We start from the raw sequence: 23,943 nt of genomic DNA on the forward strand, positions 1-23,943 counted from the left end.
ATAGGACCATTCAGCTTTTCAAAACGAGTTCACCTAATATAGTTTGAAGTTTTCTAAGTACATTATTCAGAACTCTTTATTGTAGCCTATGAGCCATCTCTGACAAGTGGACCTGCTATTTGTATGCTAAGGGAGGGGGGTAGTACTATCTCCTGCATGAACATACAGCTGACACCATGCACGGATGTAGTAGTCTTCACGGCCGTCGAGATGTGTGTGCAGTGAAACTCGACCTACCTGTTGAGAGGATGCACATGAATTGAAGGAAGTCAGCGTCTCTCCTTTTTTCCAGAAAACACAGACGTGCTGAGTAAGTGTTAGGAACGGCGGAACGCGCAGCCGGAGCGCTGAACCTCCAGGCCTGAAAGGGTTAAACGCTTTTCCCATGTATGGAGCGGCTGACTTGCGCTTAGTTAGGTTGTTGCGGCGCAGAGCTCGTGGACGCGGCGGCGGCGTGCAGCAGCGCACCAGAAGCTGCCAACTTCACAGTAAGCTGCCACTACTACTACACGACTATACAGTCATGTCGGAGCGAAGGAGGATCTCTGGATTTGACAGCGCTCAGTCTTACTACTACTGAGCCTGTATGCGCGAGGGAGAGGGCTGCTTTTTCTGGTTGTGTGGATATCGCCTCCATGGACGGGCAACGGGGCTTTTACGAGATGGAGAAACCGACAGAGAACCCCAGCAAGGCGGCGGAGTATCTGAAGGAGTTGAATAAAATCATCGAGACCCAGCAGGGGCTACTGGTGAAGCAGAGGGTCCGGATTGAAGAGCTGGAGCTTCAGGTGACCGATCTTTGCAAGGAAAACGTCTGTCTTAAAGATCAGCATCAGCGGCACCTGGACACCTGCAGACTCCAGCAGGGGAACCATTGCACCCTGGTAGCCATCAAGGAGAATGTCATGCAAGAAAAGTAAGTTAGCTGTTAATCTATGCCGCATGGTCTGTTTGAGCATGGCGCTATCAAAGTTGACAGTCCTCCTATGTGTCACCAAATTGCTTCCTCCGTGGCTGGAGATGTGTGTGTGTGTAGCTATCTGTATCATGTGTCAGGTGGAACCACGTAACCGAATCAAATGCACATTTCTGTGCTACTTTGTCATGACGTACGTTTGTTTTTTAATGATTCGCAAAATGTCTATACTGTCAGGATTATTCCAGGCTCACAGGCTATGCACACTTTACACACGTATTGCGTAATACGGATCCCGTTAGGAGCGCTCTAGAGTAAATGTCAAAGCATAATATTCTGTAAACGGTATGAGACCATCGTAGTAAAAGTCCAGAGCAGTGGGCGTGACTTTGTTTTGATGAGGACCGGAGAGCATATCGCCGGCCGTGGCGATGGAAGAAACCAAGTTTACCCGTCTTGGTGGTTGCTGAGGCGACAACTGAGGTGGAGATTTTCTGAAGACATCCCCAGGGAATGATGGCGTGATATAGGCTACATTTAATGTGAACAGCAGAGTTGACCGACTTCATTTCCTCATGCACGATCCCTGAATTTGAAACGACGTAGTTGCTTTGGAGAGCTGCCCAGGGCTACTATCACAGTTGATTCAGAAATGTTCCATCGAGGATGCCAAAACATTTAAGGTTAATTGTCTCATGAATGCAAGTATCTAATAGATAGATAGATAGATAGATAGTCTAGGCACAATAAAAGATTGATTTTTCTGTGATGTCCTCTGTATTGTTATAACATATATTGCAATATATTGTGACTGATTACCCTTATTTGACTATGAATTATGTCCCCAAAGGATTTTTTTTTATTTGTGTGTTATCCGTTTTAACTTACAAAATTAGGTTTCAACGACAAAGTTTCTCACTTCATTCATTTTTATTGCAGCAAAATGTATCCAGTGGACTGAAAAGCAATTGGTTTAGTAGTGTACCAAAAGTTTGATTTGTATTTGCAATATTAATCAGTTATATAATGAAAAATAGATAGCCTACTTGGCATCCATGTATCGATTCAATATTGACACACAAGGTACTATGCTGTGTCAATATTTTCCCCCTACCCCTAGTTGCTTATACTACAAACACGATACACACAGTAAATAATAGAAAGATAAGAACAGAACCACAGCAGTGAAATGATAATTGACAGAACTAGAGCTGTCACTAAAGAAGAGTATGTGCCAAAAGAGGAGCTGAAAATGTAACAGTTATGAGTATTATAGATAAAATAACAAACAAATTGAAAATCAATGAATTAACAAAAAACAATGCTGATTGTACATAAGTATAACATACCCTGATTGAAAAATAGAAACTGTGCAAATTATTGTGAAAATCTGATTAAAAGGTAAATGTATAAACTAACAAACACATACAAATGCAAACTGTGCCAAATGTAAATTAGTCAGTAAGTGACTTATAGTCCAACAGCCTGATAACCCCAGCTGGCACTGGACATCAATATGACGTCAGAAAGACGTCGGACTCTTGCGTCAGACAGACATTTAATTTTGGTTGGAATGAAAATTGGGTGGACGATATTTTAAACGTCTAACAATGTTAGAATTTCACATTGTGTGGACATTCATAGTATGATGTTTTGCAGACATTGGGTGTTGTTCGTCGTACCTTACGACTAAATGCGTTAATATACACCAAGATGACATTGGCGTGAGACGTTTCAAGGACGATTTTGGTGACTACAGTTTTTGAATTTGGTTCAGTATTTAGCGAGAGGGCTGCTGACAGCTGCACATCATGCTGCAATTTAAGCATATGGGGCAACTGAACATGGTCACTGTATGTCCATTAAACATCAGGGTTTCTCACACATTCATTTATTTGTAGTGGACCACCACAATTTAAACCTCTGCCACCACATTATGATTTGCTCCACAGGCGGAGCATCAGAATGCCAGGCACAGTGAAACTGAAACTTTAGCATCCATTGTGATGGATTTAAAGTTTGCTCTCATTCACATACAGCTGCTCCTCTCATCCATTGATCGATCTGATAAGCTCTGATCAGATAGACTTATCAATTATCCACCCTGTGACTCAAAACTCCACAAACTGCTGCTAAAGGACAAAAAAGAAGAGTTATGTCTGTGCTGCATTCAGGGACCTGCAAAAACCTGAGAATTTAGAAACACGGGCAAGACAAAAAAAAGTTAGCCTCACCCCTTTTTCCTGTCTTCAACTACTGCCACACATAGATTGTAATTTTGTGGGAAACAATAAAAGTGGTTATTTTGGATACAGACAGACTCAGATTTTTTATTACAAGTGTCTGAAGTGTCTCTTTCAATGGCGATTTGAGGGGTGGCCTGGCCACCCCTGAAAACTCATTGGCCACCCCTGTGGCCACCCCAGATCTGATAGGTAGTTGGTCAAGTCCGTCAACAAAAGAAACAAGAGAAATGCTGCCAATCAATGATGACAGGTAATCAGCTGATTTAGGGCCAGTTTTACATTTTTAACTAACACAGTAATGGTCGTACTGAGGCTGTGACAGCTGATTTCTGCTCAGCTGACGTTTGGCCAATGGCCACGCAGGTCTGATAGGTGAGCCATCAGCCATAAGATGAGCACGCCGCATCTGCTGCTGCTGCTGCTAATGAAACAGGAGGATGGTCACAGTGACAACGTCAACTGCAGAACTGCTGGATAAAAACAGCACGCTGAATCAAAGCCAACGTTTCAATTTATGCCTTCATCAGGGCCCTGGACATGAATACTGTCTGGGTTGAAAACCACTTTTTGCACATTTTCATACGGTGCCGTAGCATTGTTTCGACCTCTCATTAGTCCGACGTCCCGTTGTTCCGATATGTGATTATTACTGTATTTGTGTACCATAGAGGATCAGCAACGCAACAAAAGTAGGCTACTCGAGATAGTCGAGATACAAGTGCCATAGAGAGTAGAGAGTGAAACACCATAACCTCCTGTTATTAACTCTGGGGTCCGGGTTGTGTGGGGAGCTTTCCGCGGTGCTGAACGGCTCCCAGCGGGCGTATTTCTACCTTGATGGTGCGCCGCGACCGGCTCTGGGTCAGCTGGGAAAGGCTTGAGGCGAAGCAGGGTCATGGCTTATGTGTTTGCCACTTTCTTTTTCATTTTAACCCACACCATGATCTTTTCCTAACCCTAACCAAGTGGTTTTTGTGCCTAAACCTAACCAGACCTTAACCACAGGACATCATGATGATTTCGGAACAACGGGACTTCGGAACAATGGGTTTAATATGGTCGGAACAATGGGCTGTCGGAAAAATGGGCAGACCCCTTTTCGTACATCATAAGGCATCCTATATAATGACATTATTCAGTCATCAGGCCTTCACCTGTGTCACCTGTATTGTTACCTATGTTTGCTTTACTAATTTAGGCCCCATCTTGTGGTTAAATAAAAACACACCTGGCAAAGAACAAACCATAAAAATCAAATTCCAGTATCTCCAACAAATTATATCTAAGCTAAATAATACCATGAACTAAGCATGTAAAGAACAACAAATATTCCTTTTTTCCTTACAAGCTTATTTTATCTTTTGCTTACAGATAAACTTTTTAATAAGGCCTATCTTTAAGTATTAAGCTTTGATTTGAATTTTTTGGTTTGTTCTGTTGCCTGGATTGCTGTGTTTTTATGTAACCACAAGATGGCGCCTCAATTAGTAGAGCAAACACAGGTAACAATACAGGTGACACAGATGATGAGCTGATGACTGATTTGTACCCTATCCTGAACATAATTACTGATTAGAAATTGACATGTTAAAATAACCAGAGATTCCTGAGGACTGTGATAGGTGGTAATGGAATAAAAAAAAAAAAAGACTCTTTTTTTAAAAATATTTTTTTACCTGCATAGACACCTTTATTTGACAGATGGAGACAGGAAATCACAGGAGAGAGAGGGGATGTGACATGCAGCAAAGGTCGTCCGGCCAGGATTCAAACCGGGGTTGGCTGCGTACGTGGCATTATACTTCGCTATGCCATGGCCACCCCACACTAGCTTTGTGTCCCATCTTGGCCACCCCAGTAAAAATGTCCTGGATACGCCACTGGTCTCTTTACCTTTAACTTGATCTGGTCTGTTATTGCCTCATCAAGCGGAGGTCTCATTCTGAAATATTGCGATATGTGACTTGTTGCAGGAAAACAACAGTGGAAACGTGAGTGAGATTTGGAGAGTATAGTAACTTGAGTAGTTTACAGAAAACATAGTCTAGTGTTTAGCAAATGATTTCAATGTCATGGATGATTATCTAACCGTTTTACAGTGTGAACAAGGCCTTTGAATTCGGTAGCCCCCTGTATTTACTTGCCCTGGGGGAGAAAAGACATTTTCAGTCTGTCTGTTGAGTGGGACTGAGACAGCAGTCTACCAAAAATGTGTATAACTTCTTTCATGAGAGGATCTGCTGCTTTTCTCAGTTTTATGTTAATATCAGCTGAATGTCTAAGGGCTCATTTATGCTCTACATAAGATATGGAGATGTTAATTTTGTCCCTATTTGTGCACGTTTCCTGAAAGCTTGTGGATACAGACAAAATGGAGCAGTACCACTGGAGATGGTGCAGTGTAGTTTAAGCGAGGTATGACCATAGGAGACCACAAATGAATTGGTAAAACAGTGAAAAGAATTCTCTGTTTAAATGTTGGAATATAACATTATATGGCCTCACAGACCACTGCCATCTACAACCTCCGCTTATTTTTTAAAGTACATTATTATGACCTCCTCCACTGTTGCCTCGTTTTTATTGTGTCAGACGTTTGACTCTGCCCTCTAGTGCCATCTATTGGCTGTATCTATGCCAACATAAAGGACACACGGAGGTATGAGGGCAGTGACGTTTCCGACGTTTGAAATGGATGTATATCTTTTTTCGTATGAAAAGGGCATTTAAATGAGCCCTTAGGATTACAGACTTCAGACATTATCTTGTGCTCTGGAAGTATTTTCTGACATTTATTGACTAAACACATGCAGCTCCAATGACAGTAAATCTATGGTTTGTGTGGTATTGGCCAGAACTCAGACACATTTAGTCACATGGCCATATAACATTTTTGTTATGGTATAAATGTTGAGAGTACAAACTCACTGGACGATGTGCAAATCTACGAGCTGTGAAAAACTGACTTTAAGGTGGCCACAAACACAGCACATGATTTATTCAGACAGAACTGGGTCTTTTCTATTGAAGTCAATACAAACAATGAAAAATCAGTGATGATGGCCACCATGGCAATACTGAGCTGCTAAGCAGCTTGTCAGTTGGTTAGCAAGGAAGGAGTCCTGCACCATCTTTCATTTTGGTTTGTACTGATTTTAGTGGAAAGGACTGTTTTGTATAAAAATATATAATGTTTATATTACTTTCCGTCTACCTGACATTGGCCGCATTTCCCAGATCGCTCTTAGCGCTAAGAGCTTCTTAAGAATGCTCTTAAGCCTCCCGTCAAAGAAAAACGCGTTTCCCAGATTGCTCTTAGCGCTAAGAAAATCTTTCACTAAGAAGGAGTTTTAAGATCAAGCTGACCCACTCTTAACAGTCTTCTTAGCGACCAAATGCTCACAGATCAAGCCGCGGCAGGCACATTAATATTACACTGAGCAAGGAGACATTAAAACAGTGCGCACTGTATATATTTTGATCTATTTCATACTTCATATTTATATTGTTTAGCATTAATTGGTGACAGAAAAGAACAAATTTCATTCTGCAGGGAAACGCATGTCCTTACTGTGCATATTGAATCTTGAATCTATATGTTTTATGAAGACACTGTGTGCGCTCAAAGCTGTGGCACAAGTTACGCACCGAAATCTGGCGGAAGAAAAATAATAAGAAAAATAAGTATGAGGAATAACAAGTGTGTTCCTGTATGTGCTGTGCACATCAGGCTGGAAGAGGCACGTGCGTCATGCTTGAGGCGCACATTACGCACACTTTACAATGTTACAATTTCATTTAGCAGACGCTTTTATCCAAAGCGACGTACATCTGAGTCTTAATACAACAAAAACAAGATCTAGTTAGAAGAAAATCAATCAATCAATCAATTTTATTTATAAAGCCCAATATCACAAATCACAATTTGCCTCACAGGGCTTTACAGCATACAACATCCTTCTGTCCTTAGGACCCTCACAGCGGATAAGGAAAAACTCCCCAAAAAAAACCCTTTAATGGGGGAAAAAAACGGTAGAAACCTCAGGAAGAGCAACTGAGGAGGGATCCCTCTTCCAGGATGGACAGACGTGCAATAGATGTTGTACAGAACAGATCAGCATAATAAATTAACAGTAATTCGTATGACACAATGAGACAGAAAGAGAGACAGAGAGAGAGAGAGAGAGAGAGATGCAGGACAGACGGTAATGACAGTAGCTTACAGCAACATTAATGAAAGTAATAATATTATAGTTATAATTCCGGCTACTGTGGTACAATATGTTGAAAGTATATATTAATATCTGGCAGTATACATGTGTGACAATAATCATATGTGTATAATAACAGTAGAAGTATGACTAATGACTAATGATGGCAGCAGCAGCAGGAGGCATCTGGCAGGACCACGGCAGCAGCACAACCACACACGTTACGCTGTCCAGGCACCGCTGCGATATGAGTTAATCTGAGAGACAGTGGAGCACAAAGGCTCCGGAGAAGAAGCCGAGTTAGTGACATCCAGAATGGCCGAGTTAGCAAGATGCAGTAATGGGATACGAGAGAGGGAGGGAGAGGGAGAGGGAGAGGGAGAGGGAGAGAGAGAGAGAGAGAGAGAGAGGGTGCCCGGTGTATTATAGGGGGGTCCTCCGGCAGACTAGGCCTAAGTCAGCCTAACTAGGGGCTGGTACAGGGCAAGCCTGAGCCAGCCCTAACTATAAGCTTTATCAAAGAGGAAAGTCTTAAGTCTAGTCTTAAATGTGGAGATGGTGTCTGCCTCCTGGACCGTAACAGGAAGATGATTCCACAGGAGAGGAGCCTGATAGCTGAAGGCTCTGGCTCCTGATCTACTTTTGGAGACTTTAGGGACCACGAGTAACCCTGCGTTCTCAGAGCGCAGTGTTCTGGTGGGATAATATGGCACTATGAGCTCTCTAAGATATGATGGAGCTTGACCATTTAGAGCTTATTAAGTTAACAGGATTTTAAATTCAATTCTGGATTTTACAGGGAGCCAGTGCAGAGAAGCTAAAACAGGAGAAATATGATCTCGTTTCTTAGTTCCTGTTAGTACATGTGCTGCTGCATTCTGAATTAGCTGGAGAGTTTTTAAGGACTTACTAGAGCTACCTGATAATAGAGAGTTACAGTAATCCAGCCTTGAGGTAACAAAAGCGTGGACCAATTTTTCTGCATCTTTTCGGGTCAGGATAGGCCTAATTTTCGCAATATTACACAGATGAAAAAATGCAGTCCGTGAGGTTTGCTTTAAATGAGAATTAAAAGACAAATCTTGATCAAATGTTACTCCGAGGTTTCTTACGGTAGTGCCCAAAAGCAAAGTTTGAGTCCGATAGGACATAGGTGCCAACAGGCAATGCACAGAGGCAATGAGGTTTATTTTTTATAACGTAAAACATCTGCAATCTGTTCAGTCAAGTGCAAAAGTGTTTGCTTTACATATGTCATGAGTAGTCTTTCGGAATAATCTCTCAAGACAGATTCTGCAATTTACATTGTAGAAAGGAAGAAAAAAAAAAGTTTTTTTTTTTTTTTTTAACCAATGGATTTCCAGACTGCTTTTGGAATAAATCATGAAACTATATCAATTCCCTGAGACCATCTGTGTGTAGATTTGTCACCCTTACTTTATAATGTGCAATGATTCACACAACACATGGTTGAAAAGGAAACTAAGTTTATTCAAACATAAGATAGCCTGAAGCGGTGGGACCCCTCCTGTCACATGGGTTCTGCATCACCTGCAATGAAGGGAAGTTGATTAGTAAATTGAACGAGATAGTTTGCACATTGTGGGTTAATAAATCACTGCAAAATCACCATGGCACATGGTCTCAATACACTTTACAGTTAATAAAACCAATTAGACTACATAAACAGATTAAACAAAATAATAAAAGCACAAAGGGACAAGGGAAAAAAACAAAGATAAAACAGTTACAAACTATAGACCAAACCGAAATATTGAGTAAAAAGACATGTCACCCACCTGAATCTTGGGGGAAGATGATTGGCATGGAGATGGAGGGTCGGTTGAACTGTGCCTCAGCAAGTGCCAGCTGTCCCCGCTGCAGCTCCAACTTCTCTTGCTTTAATTCTACCATCTCCTGCTGGAGGGCAGTGGATCTTTCCAGCTGGCCCTCGATCCGACGCAGCACGGCTAGCTTCTCCCTCTCGAGGCCCACGAGTGTCTCGCTGCAGGTGCAGGTGGTAATAGAGGGCTGCCAGGTGAGGCCACCCGCATGCGGACGCCGAGCCTTGCTGGTGCGGGTTGGTGCACGGGGACAGGCCTTGAGCTTGAGAGTGTGCAGCGGACGTCTTCGCTGGGCAGGCTGATGCTGAGGGGCAGGGAGGTTGGTTGAGCTGCTCTAGCCCCGCTCCCAGATGGCTCATCCTCACCCGAGTCACTGTGGGATGAGAGGCCCTTGTCCACCAGGACATCTATACCACCCTCGATGCCCTCAGAGGCAGTCTTGCCAATTATTGACATGACCTTCTCCTCGTCAGGGGTGAAGGTAGTGTTACCAGGTCCGCCACCACCTGTGCCCTGGCTCTCTCGCGTGGTACTTGCAGCCCTCTTTTTCGTTTGGCTCTGAAACTCCTGCCACTTCTTTCTCACAGCCACCCAGTCTTGCAGGCCGCAGGGGCTGGAGGCAGCCATTTTTTCAGCGATGGCTTGCCAAATGCGGTTCTTGGCCATTAAATTTTTTTTCCCTTTTGTTCCGCCGAAGAGTGTGTCCCGCTGTTGCCATACTTCGTCCACCAGGATGGTCATCTCCTCTGGGGTGAATGCAGGTGACCGCTTGGCCCGCTTGCGCCCTGCTTCTGCCATTCTGTCTTAATGTGTGCACCTATACCCACAGGTCATTTTATATTTGCATAAATGGATGTAATTGCTACTTGGATACACCTGTTACCTGTAATTACACACACGCACAACAGGGAATTAGTGCTTTGGGTAGCAGCTGTGTGTTTTCACACATCCGCACATATATTTCACATTAACTCTTTTACAACTGTCAGCATGCTGCCTGTGTGTTTTCATAGTGTTGATTTATATAGTCCATAAATCTGTCAGTTTTGTCCTTCTGTGAACTGGTCACGTTAGGATAATCATTAGCAGAGACACAGCGTTGATGAATGCAAGTAGGATACAATGTGGTCAGGATCATTTGTCCTTTCGTCCGTCTTTCATATTTTTGTATAAATATAATAGTCTTGTTTTCATCATGAAAATAGGTAATTAACAAATATTTATCGTCTTAGTTTTCCATTACAATTATTAGAACACACATACACATGAGCAGCAGGGAATTAGTGCGTTAGGTAGCAGCGCTGTGTGTGACTTATGCGCTGATGAAGTGGGTGATCGATGTCCCTGACATTGATTGCTTTAGTTTCAGCACCACAGTAATGGTCAGCTCCTGTTAAGAGTGTCTTTAAGAGCGATCGTAAGAGCGATCCTAAGAAAGGCATTAAGAAGGCATCTAAGAAACACTCCTATCTTAGCGACCCTTCTTACCAAAGACGTTCTTAACTGCACTCTTAAGTCCTAAGATCGCTCTTAACTGGGAAACGCGGCCATTGTTTGTCTACAACATCATTGAGTTCATTCAGCATTTTTCTCTCAACAAATTTTATGACTAGATGTGTGACTGAAATCTGAGAGTTTCACAAGATATTCATGCAGGAGGTATATGTTGACATTAGCCCTGCATCCAAGGATTTGTTTTATGAATTTGTTGTTTAAAATAAAAGCAGCAAAGGCAGAGATATCCTAACTTTTAGTCTATTGTATGGATCAGGCTTCTTTCACACCTTCTGTTTGTAATGCAGATTTTTTTTTTAAGTCTTAAGCCAAAGCCAAGATAAGCCTGATGACATAACTATAACATCATCAACTTAATTATTTCAAACTGTGGAAACCTCCCTTCAGAGCCAGTGAAGACATAAAACAGTTTTCAGAGACTTCATAATACAAAACTTCCAACTCATTCTATATCGCCACTTGTTCAGTAGACTTTTGACATCTGCATATGATTCGCTGGACATCCTGGGTGCGGCTGTTTTTGACACTCTGGTACACTGTGTAAGTTTACGCCTGTTACATGCACTGTGTCTTTTCAAAATACATTTCCGTTTTCACAGGAAATGTAGGCAACAAAAGCATGTGGTTAGGTTTAGAAAAAGACATCATGGTTTTGATAAAGATACATACGGGAAGCAAACAACAGGCCCCGGAGTGAAAGTCTGGTGTCTGTTGGACACATCCACCACCCCTCCTGCCCACTTTCCAGCTCCTTAAGTTACATTGTTTCTCTGTGGTGTTTCAAACTGACACGGTCCAGCTGCGTTATAAACTGATGCCACCTGCTGGTGCATCATACCACCACGAAACGATGGCTTTTCTTTTCTTTTTTTTTTTTTTTTTACTTTTATTACAAGGACAACAAAAAAACAAGAAGAAAAAACAACTCACAAAAAAGAGAACAAAACAAAACATAAGCTATATATACATGTATATATACACAGATAAGTAACATTACATACACTTAGTACATGCAGATGTAGTAATGTAATACTTATACCATTAGAGAAGATAACATCTTTGCTATGTGCAGTTGGGAAAAGCAAATCAAAACTAACACAATGACAAGTTAACAATAAAAACAAAGTAATGCGATAAGAATAAAGATAAAAATAATAACAAATAGCACACAACACCTGCACATTTCATAACCCTTAACCCAACCCTACCCTACCCCCTCCCACAGATCTTTCTCCAATCTTCGAGGTTCTGTTTCCAGAAAGTATATACTAATGTTAAATAATATTAAAGGGTTAAATTAGATTTCGTGCAACCTCAAGTGCCTCCTTTCTAGCTTCAAGGATCCGCTGGCCTGCTCCATTCATCCTGGCAACGGAGAGCTCTATGGACAACATCTCCACCAAAGAGCAGGTCCATTGTTGTATGGAGAGTGAGTGTGGTGGTTGCCACCTGACAGCCAACATCTTTTTAGCTACTGTACATGCAGACAACCATAACATCTTTTGCATATGGTTGAAGTTTTGCCCAGAATCATCATTTAAGAGCATAGATCTCGGAGTAAGATCAATCTCTTATCCAAATGCGTTAGAAAGATGTTTTACTATTTGTTGCCAAAGGCTTTGAACTAATGGGCACTCCCACATGACATGCAGGAAAGTCCCTACTTGATTCAAGTTACATAGATTACAATTTGGGGAAGAGGATATCTTAATCATGAAGCGCCGTTTTGGTGTCAGATACGTGCGATATAGAAAGTTGATATTAGTTACCTTATTGTTTAAATTTTGTGAGGAAAAAGCAATATTTCTCCAAACTCTAGACCAGTCTGTAGATGATTCAGGGCAATCCTTACTCCATACCTTTGTTATCGCTAAAGGGGTCTGAATATTTTCCAACAGCGTATTATAAATTACAGAAACATGCCCTTTAGGTAGGACAGATATTTTCTTAAACATTTGCATTATTGGATGATTAATAGGTTTCCTGTCAGTCATTATACCTGCTGCTCTTAGGGCAGACCGTAATTGCAAATATAAAAAGAATGAATTTGATGACAATTTAAATGTTTCCCTCAAGTCCTGGAAGCTTCTTAACCCATCGTCATTCAAAATGTCTCCTAAACTGTGGATTCCTGCTTCAACCCATTGAGGTGAGATAAAGTGGTCCCCACCAGTCTTCAGAAGGCTATTATGGAATAATGGAGTACTTGCATGCCATTTGGATGTCCAATTATATATTCTTTCAATTTTCCTGAAATTTTGAATTGCATTGGCTATCACTGAACCGTACTCCAGCTTACATTTATTAATAGAGAAACCTGTAAACAAACAATCCTTTAAAGAGGCAGGAGCCACCAAATTCTTCACAATGTTCAGCCATGGAGGTGAAGCTCTCTCACTGAACCAATTTAACAGAGGACGAAGAGTAAGGGCGTGGAAATAAAGCTTAAAGTTAGGAACCGATAACCCTCCCAGCTCTTTCTTTCTTTGTAAATTGATTAACTTTATTTTAGGTCGTCTGCCCCTCCATAAAAACCTGGTAATAATGCTGTGTATTTTCTCCCAATATCTTGGAGGAGGTGCCAAAGGTAACATGTAGCTACAGAAATTAACTCTAGGAAGCACATTCATTTTAATTATTGAAATTCTACCAGACAGGAATATAGGTAACTTTTGCCATCTTTCCAGGTCTTTTTTGACCATACTAAGAGAAATTCTATACATTCCTCCTTGCTCACAGAGTTCAATGGTAAAAGGGAAGACTTAGACCAGTTTATCTTATAGCTGGAGACATAACTAAATTGTTCAAATTTGCTAAGAATGTTTGGAAGAGAGTACTTAATATCAGAAAAAAATAAAAGGACGTCGTCAGCAAATAAGGAAATATGATGCAGAGTGGATTTAATTTTTATTGGGGTAATGTTTGTAGATAACCTAAGAGACTGTGCCAGAGGCTCCAATGATAATATAAACAACATAGATGAAATTGGATCTCCTTGCTGACTGCTCCTGCTTAATTTAAAAGGAGGGGAGTGTATATTACTTGTAACTACACTAGCTGATGGATTTGCATAAATAGTTTTGATCATATTAACAAAGTTGGACCCCAAACCCATGTGTCTCAATACAGACCATAGAAAAGACCACTCAAGGCGATCAAAAGCCTTTTCTGCATCAACAGACAAAATAGCTTTTGATGATAGACTATCAGAAGAATCAAGAATATGCAATAAGCGACGCAGATTATCTGCTGAAAGATGCTTTTTTACAAATCCACTTTGATCTGGATGAATCAACTTCGGCAGATACACCTCCAGCCGACCAGCAAGTGTCTTTGAAAATAATTTGATATCCGCATTCAATAACGATAAAGGTCGATAGTTACCGCAATTAGTTGGGTTCTTATCTTTTTTTTAAAATAAGAGTTATTAAAGCTGTGTTTACATCTCTTCCAAAACAACCTCTTTGAATGGCTGTATTAAACATCTCCAGTAATGGTGGTCCTAAGATACTCCAAAATTTTAAATAAACTTCAGGGTGTATGCCATCAATTCCAGGGGACCTACCTTTATTCATTTTTGCTAAAGACTGTTTAAGTTCATCAAGTGATAAAGGGGCCCCTAATATTGAAGCTTCTTCTTTTGATAATGAAGTTAGATTTAATTTCTGAAGATATCTGTCCTTCGCTGATACTGATGAAAAATTATCTGAGGTATACAGCTTTTTGTAGAAATTAGTGAATCTTTGATTGATCAAATCAGGATCAGATATCATAGAACCAGATTCTGATGCGATGACTGAAATATTTGTAAGCTGATCATTTGTTTTTAATTTATTAGCTAGAAGCCGACTGGGACGGTTTCCATGATAAAAATGATTCACTCTGTTTTTATGCATAATAAACTCCGCTCTCTGCGTTAGTAGTAAGTTAAGTTCTACTTTTATTTTGGTTAAAGACCTGGCTGTTTGCTCAGAGAAATGCGTTTGTTGAGATCGTTCCAAATCAGACATTGAAGCCTCTAATTCCCTGATTCTCTTAAGCTGGGCTTTATTAAATCTAGAAGAATATGAACTAGCATAGTTCCTTATGAAGCCTTTTATTGAGTCCCAGACACATCTAGCATCATCCACAGAGTGCCGATTTATCTCTAGAAATTCTGTGAGTTCCAGTTCAAATCTTGATTTTGTAACAAAGTTAGGTCAAACCGCCACCTAGTGGCTCTTTTAGCCAACCTGGAGATCGTCAATTGGCATACATACGCATGGTGATCTGTAAGTGTCATATGCTTTATTTCTATGTTTTGAATGAAGGAGATAAGGGGAGTAGACATAAATATAAAGTCTATCCTTGTAAAAGTTTTATGCCAATTTGAAAAGAAAGTATACTCCTTAGTAGTGGGGTGACGTAGACGCCAGACATCCATAAGACTGAAGTCAGAGAGTAAATGCTGTAGAGCTTTAGTTGCTTGTACATTAGAATGAGCTTTGCTTGATTTATCCAATTTGTGATCTAATATGGCATTCATGTCAGAGCCGATTATCAATTCATAATCAGAAAGTTCAGCAAATATACCATTCAACTGAGTGAAAAAAACATTATCATATGTATTAGGCGCATATATATTGATAAATGCCAGTTTCCTTTCATTATAAATGCATTTAACATAAGCAACTCTACCATCTTGATCACCTCCTTTATCTATAACAGTAATTGGTAGTGCTTTACGTATTAATATTATAACCCCTTTTGTTTTATTTAAAGCAGAGGATGAAGCACATACTTTATAATGGCGATTTTCCAGCCTGTTAACATCACCTCTTTGCAAATGTGTCTCCTGAAACATAGCTAAATCAATGTTATTTCTTGCTAGTAAATCTAAACAGGCTGCTCTTTTATTAGGAGAATTAAGACCCTTTAGGTTGCAACTAAAAATATTCAAGGTACCCATAAGTTTTTCAAAACCAAAACATTCAGGGGAAAGGAGTATGAAAACTGAATCACAGAGAAATTCTGATGAACTCTGTATTCATACCAGCACAGTTCTACACAAAAATGTAGAGAAGATCCCATTCTTCCCCCAACCCGACCCTCTGAAACACCCACCAATAGGACACGAGCACCATCAAAAATGAGGTTGTAGTATAAAGAATGTGTATTGTCCTATTGAACAGACTCCTCTTACTCCGCCCCAGCTACGGAGGTGTAACACACCTTAACAAGGAGAACGGAAACACAGAACCTCGCCGCTTCTTTAAGTGACTCCCAAATTCATTAATATAGTTAGACCTATTGCCAAAATTACTCAGATCTCCAGACCAAAGACTCTAGTGACTCATCGTATCCCCACCTCATAACTAATGACGGGAAACTTTCAGTCGGGATATTAAGAGAGGCAAACAAACGACACAAAACAATCAGACAAGGAGGAAACAACTAAGAAGAAAAAAAACTTTCATTGAGTCTGGATACTAAGAAAAAAATAAGTAAAGAAAAAAGAGACTAAAAAAAAAGATTGAGATGATTCAACCTAGTCCGCAGGTATTAAAGAAAAATAAATAAATAAATAAAGGTATCTCTCAAGTCCAACTATCATGAAACAGAAAGTACGTGTCCCACATCATCATAACTGATGACAGAAAAGTCTCAGTCAGTCGAAATATTAAGAGATGGTTTCACCTGTTGTTCGTAGAAATCCATTGCCTCCGTTGCTCTAGTGAAAGCATACGTTTTTTCCCTGAAGGTCACCAGTAGTTTGGCAGGATACGCGATGCCATGTCACAGGTTGGCTGTGCGTAAAAGTGCTCTAATGTCGTTAAACTGAGCCTGTTGTTTGCGTTGCTCTGTGGTCATGTCAGGGTAGATATGAATTCTTCGTCCTCTGTAGTTTAGATTACCCCCCATGGCTCCCACCAGGCGCTGGATAGTGCGTCTCACTTCGAAGCTGTGTAGCCGGGTGATCATACAGCGGCTCTCATTTTGGCCAACTGGTCCGGTGCGGTGCGCTACGCTCACAAGTGGTTGCGGGCCCAACTTTTCTTCCCCGAACAGTTCATACAGCAGCTTGGTAACAAAGGCAGTAGGGTTACCTGCCTCTATCCCCTGTTGCAAACCAATAATTCGGAGATTAAACTTCCTGCTGTGATTTTCCAATGCTTGTGTTTTTTCTTTCAATTCTTCGTTCTCTCCCAGCAGGCTTTTATAGTTCTTCTCCAGAGTTTGCATGCGTTCTTCCATTGCATTTGCCGCAATTTCCAAATCATCCACTTTAGATTTGCAGGCTGTTAATGTGAGATTCAACTTGCTTAGCTCCTCCTGCATCGGCTTCAGCTTCGTATCAAACGCCGCTGAGATTTCCTCCCGCACAATGTCTCTAATCATTTTCCCAAATGCATCGGGATCCATTGTTGCACTATGGAGTGTTGACGGCATAAGTTTGACGAGTAATATTAATCAAGGTCAAAAACTGACTTAGGGGAGATATAAAGCTCAATGTTTGAACTTAATTGCTTGAGGGAGCGGCGTGGTCGGCGTTTGGCATCCTCACAGCATGTCACCGGAAGTCCGTTAGCTAGCTACGATGGCTTTTCTCATTGGTGTCTGACATTAAAATCGCTGACCAAGCAGCAGTATTTGGAATCTTTGGAATGAGAACAGATTGCGGCATACTCACGATGAGTAAACTGAACCTCATGTGTAAAATCAACACAGTGCTTCTTAGAGAGAAGCTGCAGCTCGCACCCTCGACACACAGATGGTGCTTCTGCATGCCAGCCAAACGTGTGCGCAACTGTGAGAAATAAATATGTGAGGTGTACGCTGCTTTTCTATCTTTTTTCCTTTTCTTTCTTTCTTTCTGTCAGCGACATACACTCCTAACACAGGACGGGTTGTTTTTATTGACTGAGTTGATTATTAAGCCATAGTGATGCGCGGATCGGCTCTGATAACACGCGAATCAGCATGTACGCATCAACCATCCAGCCGTTACAACATGATTGAGTTAGCAAAGCAGTCTTGTGTTGCTATGTGTGGTATTTATTCAGTTTTGGGAAATCACAAAGTCTAGAAAGCATCAGTGGCTGCAGCTGATAGGGACAGCTAACACTAGCAGCAAAGCTAACATCAGGACGTCATTTGTTAAAAACCTCCTGTTGTCGGATATGACATGAAACTACTCCAGTTAGCTCAATCATGTAACTAAGACATCCGCTGGAAAAAATATTTTTTTCACGGACTGTTTATTGAGTTAATACAGACACCGCTATCGGCTAACGGCTAACAGCTAACGGTTAGCCCAGCTAATCTACAATAACCATGTTATTACAAAACGTGCACACAGAAATAGTAATGTTTGTTAATCATTGTGTTTATAGACTTTACAAACATCAGATTAGTCTAAACGGTGATATAGTGACGTGAAAAATGTGATACATATATATACATATATATATATATATATATATATATATATATATATATATATGTGTGTGTGTGTGTGTGTGTGTGTGTGTGTATATATATATATATATATATATATATATATATATATATATATATAAACTCAACAAGGTAAACAACAAGGTGATTCCCATTTACACAGTGGTCAAGAGTGCTGGACCGGAAGTGTCGCACAAAAAAACGGAAGCTGGCTGCGTTCTGTTTTGCCTCTGTGTTTCCGGAAAAATAAGGTGAATACCGTGAGTGCAGTCTCATGTGTTTTACAGAAACGTGGTTGAATCAAAACATCTCAGACTCCAATGTGAATCTACCTGGCTTCACTCTCATACGATCGGACAGAGACTCTAAAGCTAGTGGCAAGAAAAAAGGTGGGGGCCTGGCTTTATTTGTGTATCAGAGATGGTGCAGTTCTGCACATATTACTGTCAGCGACTGATTCTACGTCTACTGAGACTTGAGGTCAAAGACAAACTCGACCCCCTGCAGTTTGCATACAAACAACACATTGGAGTGAACGATGCTGTCCTCTACGTGCTTAACTGTGCCCTAGCTTATCTGGAGGAACCTGACGCTTATGTGAGAATCATGTTATTTTACAAGCGCATTTACAGTAACACTATCCAACCCAACATACTCAAAGACAAGCTCACAGAGATGGCAGTGGATCCTTCCTTTATCTCCTGGATCACAGATTACCTGACCGGAAGGCCACAGTATGTCAGGTTGGGGAACTGTGTTTCGGGGACATTAATGAGCAACACGGGGGCTCCACAAGGGACAGTCCTGGCTCTATTCCTGTTCACACTGTACACGGCAGACTTCAAATACAACTCTGAGTCCTGCCACATCCAGAAATACTCGGACAACACTGCTATTGTGGCGTGTATCAGGAATGGGCAGGAGTCTGAATATAGGGACCTGATAAAAGCCTTCAGTGACTGGAGTCACAAGTACTGTCTCCTCCTGAACACCTCAAAGACCAAAGAAATGATCATAGATTTCCGCAGGTCCAAGCCCCCTCTTCAGCAAGTGAATACCTGTGGGGTGGACTGGTCCCTAAACACAGACACTCTCTACAAAAAGGGACAGAGCCGCCTCTTTTTCTTGAGGAAGGTCAGATCTCTCAACATCTGTAATAAGATGCTGCAGATGTTTTATCAGTCTGTGGTGGCAAGTGTGTTGTTTTATGCTGCAGTCTGCTGGGGATGAGGACAAACAAGTCAAAAGAGCTGGCTCTGTGATTAGAGTCAGGTTGGACACACTGGAGGAGGTGGTGGAGAGATGCACACTGAAGATGTTCGAGGCCATCATGAACAACCCAGATCATCCACTCCACAACACCTTGATGGACCAAAAAAACTGTGGTGGACAGCTCCTCTCTCTTCGATGCAGGACAGAGAGATACAGAAAATCCTATATACCACTACCATCAGGCTTTATAATTCTTTGACATATAATAGATGAGCTGACAGATAATTGAATTTCCCCTTGGGGATGAATAAAGTTGTTCTTATTCTTATTCTTCTTATTAATTACCTTGTTAGGGCTATGGTTTGTTCACAGTTATCATTAGGAAAGGCCAGATGTTGTAAATTTCAAAGCTTTATAAATATTCTGACTCCTGTAACCTTGTTCCAACAATCAGCATCAATGGGCTGCCTCACAATCTGAAAACTAAAATAACTGATCCCTACAAAGCAGGAAAAGACTATAAGAAGCATGGCCGTAGCCAGCTATGAGGTCACCGACATCCGGATCTTGGTAAACATTTCAAAGAGAAAAAAATAGAACAAGCCCAAACAGCATGGTAAACATATTAGCACACTGGACAGCTTTTATTTTGAAATTACACGCGGGAAGTTATCTGATGTATTGGCGGAACGCAGAAAACTTGAATTCAGTTGACAGGAACACGAAGATACTGCTAGCTGACAGACGAGGTGAGTGAATGACTGTTTTTTTTATTATTATTTTAGGGACGACCAAGCAGCCCACTGTAAGTTAAAGTTGAAGAAAAAGTTAAGTAACTAGTAACTAGTAGCTAAGTAACATTAATGTTGGAAGCTTTAGCTGTGACACAATGGGTTAATAGCTACTGGCTAATCATGCATGATGTGAGCTCATTAAGTCAGTGCCATGCTCCTGAAGGTAACGTTATTTAACATTATTGGGTGGCTGTTTCATGACCCAATAAAGTTACAAGGGGTTAGGTGGTGTAGAAAATGTATGAGAGTAAGTGAGTATGTGAGTGTATATATATATATATATATGTGTGTGTGTGTGTATATATACAGTACAGGCCAAAAGTTTGGACACACCTTCTCATTCAATGCGTTTTCTTTATTTTCATGACTATTTACATTGTAGATTCTCACTGAAGGCATCAAAACTATGAATGAACACATGTGGAGTTATGTACTTAACGAAAAAAGGTGAAATAACTGAAAACATGTTTTATATTCTAGTTTCTTCAAAATAGTCACCCTTTGCTCTGATTAATGCTTTGCACACTCTTGGCATTCTCTCCATGAGCTTCAAGAGGTAGTCACCTGAAATGGTTTTCCAACAGTCTTGAAGGAGTTCCCAGAGGTGTTTAGCACTTGTTGGCCCCTTTGCCTTCACTCTGCGGTCCAGCTCACCCCAAACCATCTCGATTGGGTTCAGGTCCGGTGACTGTGGAGGCCAGGTCATCTGCCGCAGCACTCCATCACTCTCCTTCTTGGTCAAATAGCCCTTACACAGCCTGGAGGTGTGTTTGGGGTCATTGTCCTGTTGAAAAATAAATGATCGTCCAACTAAACGCAAACCGGATGGGATGGCATGTCGCTGCAGGATGCTGTGGTAGCCATGCTGGTTCAGTGTGCCTTCAATTTTGAATAAATCCCCAACAGTGTCACCAGCAAAACACCCCCACACCATCACACCTCCTCCTCCATGCTTCACAGTGGGAACCAGGCATGTGGAATCCATCCGTTCACCTTTTCTGCGTCTCACAAAGACACGGCAATTGGAACCAAAGATCTCAAATTTGGACTCATCAGACCAAAGCACAGATTTCCACTGGTCTAATGTCCATTCTTTGTGTTTCTTGGCCCAAACAAATCTCTTCTGCTTGTTGCCTCTCCTTAGCAGTGGTTTCCTAGCAGCTATTTGACCATGAAGGCCTGATTGGCGCAGTCTCCTCTTAACAGTTGTTCTAGAGATGGGTCTGCTGCTAGAACTCTGTGTGGCATTCATCTGGTCTCTGATCTGAGCTGCTGTTAACTTGCCATTTCTGAGGCTGGTGACTCGGATGAACTTATCCCCAGAAGCAGAGGTGACTCTTGGTCTTCCTTTCCTGGGTCGGTCCTCATGTGTGCCAGTTTCGTTGTAGCGCTTGATGGTTTTTGCGACTCCACTTGGGGACACATTTAAAGTTTTTGCAATTTTCCGGACTGACTGACCTTCATTTCTTAAAGTAATGATGGCCACTCGTTTTTCTTTAGTTAGCTGATTGGTTCTTGCCATAATATGAATTTTAACAGTTGTCCAATAGGGCTGTCGGCTGTGTATTAACCTGACTTCTGCACAACGCAACTGATGGTCCCAACCCCATTGATAAAGCAAGAAATTCCACTAATTAACCCTGATAAGGCACACCTGTGAAGTGGAAACCATTTCAGGTGACTACCTCTTGAAGCTCATGGAGAGAATGCCAAGAGTGTGCAAAGCAGTAATCAGAGCAAAGGGTGGCTATTTTGAAGAAACTAGAATAGAAAACATGTTTTCAGTTATTTCACCTTTTTTTGTTAAGTACATAACTCCACATGTGTTCATTCATAGTTTTGATGCCTTCAGTGAGAATCTACAATGTAAATAGTCATGAAAATAAAGAAAACGCATTGAATGAGAAGGTGTGTCCAAACTTTTGGCCTGTACTGTATATATATATATATATATATATATATATATATATACATATATACATATATATATGGGTACATATATATATGTATATATATGTGTGTATAAGTATATGTATGTATGCATATATATATATATATATATATATATATATATATATATATATATATATATATATATATATGTATATATATATATATGTATATATATATATATGTATATATATATATATATATGTATATGACAAAAAATATTGAACTTATTATGATATTCTAAATTATGGTGATGCACCTGAGGCTACACTAGATTTGATTGAGGTGGGTATTTGATCTCTATCTATCTGAACACTATTCAGTGGCTTGAAGCCTTAAACCACATTAAATAATGTTGTACATTATGCAACGCTTTATTCACTTATTTGAAGAGTACATGACCTCACATGTTTGTGTCATCTACTATTTATTTGTTGTTGTTGCTTTATACTTGCTAGCCTAGAATTTGATAATAATCACATGCAATAATTCAAACCCTTCATTCCAATTCTCTTCAATTTTGGATCATGGGCACCGTTAGGAGACCAGTGTCTGATGATCTGAGGGTTCTGGGGGGTATGAAGGCTGTGAGCAGGTCAGAGATGTATTGAGGAGCCAGACCATTAAGTGCTTTGTAAACTGTGAGGAGTATTTTGAAATCAATTCTGTATTTTATTGAAAGCCAGTGTAGTGTTTTGTGTATGGGAGTAATATGTTACGTTTTTCTCGTCCCAGTCAGTACTCTGGCTGCAGCATTTTGAATAAGTTGGAGCTGTCCCACAGTCTTTCTAGGGAGTCCGGCGAGAAGGGCGTTACAGTCATCTAGTCTGGAGGAGATGAAAGCATGAACCAGTTTTTCAGCATCTGACTGAGACAGCATTGATCTAACTTTGGGAATGTTTTTTAGGTGTTAAAATGCTGTCCTTGTGATACTAGTGATAAAGCTTGTAAAGAGTTCTGGATCCATGACAACACCTAGATTTCTGACTTGCTCACTTGGTTTAAGAGACTTTGAAATCAGTTTAGAAGTGATCTCTTTCCTCGGATGTTTGGCGCCCGCCACAAGAATCTCGGTTTGGTCTTTGTTTATTGTAAAAAAGTGGTCATCCAGCTGTAAGTGTCACTGATACAGTTAACCAGGTCATTTATGGGGCTGAGGTTATTATGAGAAAGTGAATTATATAATTGTGTATCATCTGCATATGAATGATAAGATACATTGTGTTTCTGTATGATGGAACTGAATGGCAGCATATAAATGTTAAACAGTAATGGACCCAGGACTGAGCCTTGTGGGACCCCCCAGCAGATATCAAAATTGCCAGATTTGTGGTTGCCAAGGGAGACAGAGAATGTCCTGCCAGTTAAGTTGGAGGAGAGCCAGGTAATGACATTTCCACACAGGCCGACTGAATTTGCTAGTCTATTTAGTAAAATGGTGTGATCAAAGCTGCGGTCAGGTCTAATAAGACTAGGATGGGGAGTTTATTAGCTGCTCTGTTAACCTTTAAATCATTGATTACTTTAGTAAGTGCTGTTTCAGTGCTGTGGTTGGTTCTAAAGCCAGATTGATACACATCATACAGATTATGGAGTAAGAGGTAGCTGTTTAATTGCTTGTAGGTGACCTTTTCAAGTATTTTGCTAAGAAAAGGGATACTGGAGATTGGTCTGTAATTGCTAATTATGGATGGGTCTAAATTGTTCTTTTTCAGTAATGGTGTAATGACAGCACTCATGAGAGAAGAGGGAAAGATTCAAGATTGTAAAGACCAGTTAACAATATTGAGTACATCTGATGAGAGGCAACTGAATACA

General features: G+C 40.7%; 1 protein-coding gene across 1 annotated transcript in view; it reads left to right on the top strand.

Moving 5' to 3' along the window:
* Positions 1-114: 114 nt before the first annotated feature.
* The window catches only part of LOC144463620 (uncharacterized), a 474,714-nt gene continuing 450,885 nt past the window's right edge, over positions 115-23,943 (top strand). The window contains exon 1 of the mRNA XM_078168396.1: positions 115-916. Coding sequence (XP_078024522.1) covers positions 636-916 — 281 coding nt within the window. The 5' untranslated portion in view covers positions 115-635. The remainder of the gene's footprint in view (positions 917-23,943) is intronic.

Source organism: Epinephelus lanceolatus, chromosome 1, assembly GCF_041903045.1.
Source record: "Epinephelus lanceolatus isolate andai-2023 chromosome 1, ASM4190304v1, whole genome shotgun sequence".
In the NCBI taxonomy this organism is placed as follows: Eukaryota; Metazoa; Chordata; class Actinopteri; order Perciformes; family Serranidae; genus Epinephelus; species Epinephelus lanceolatus.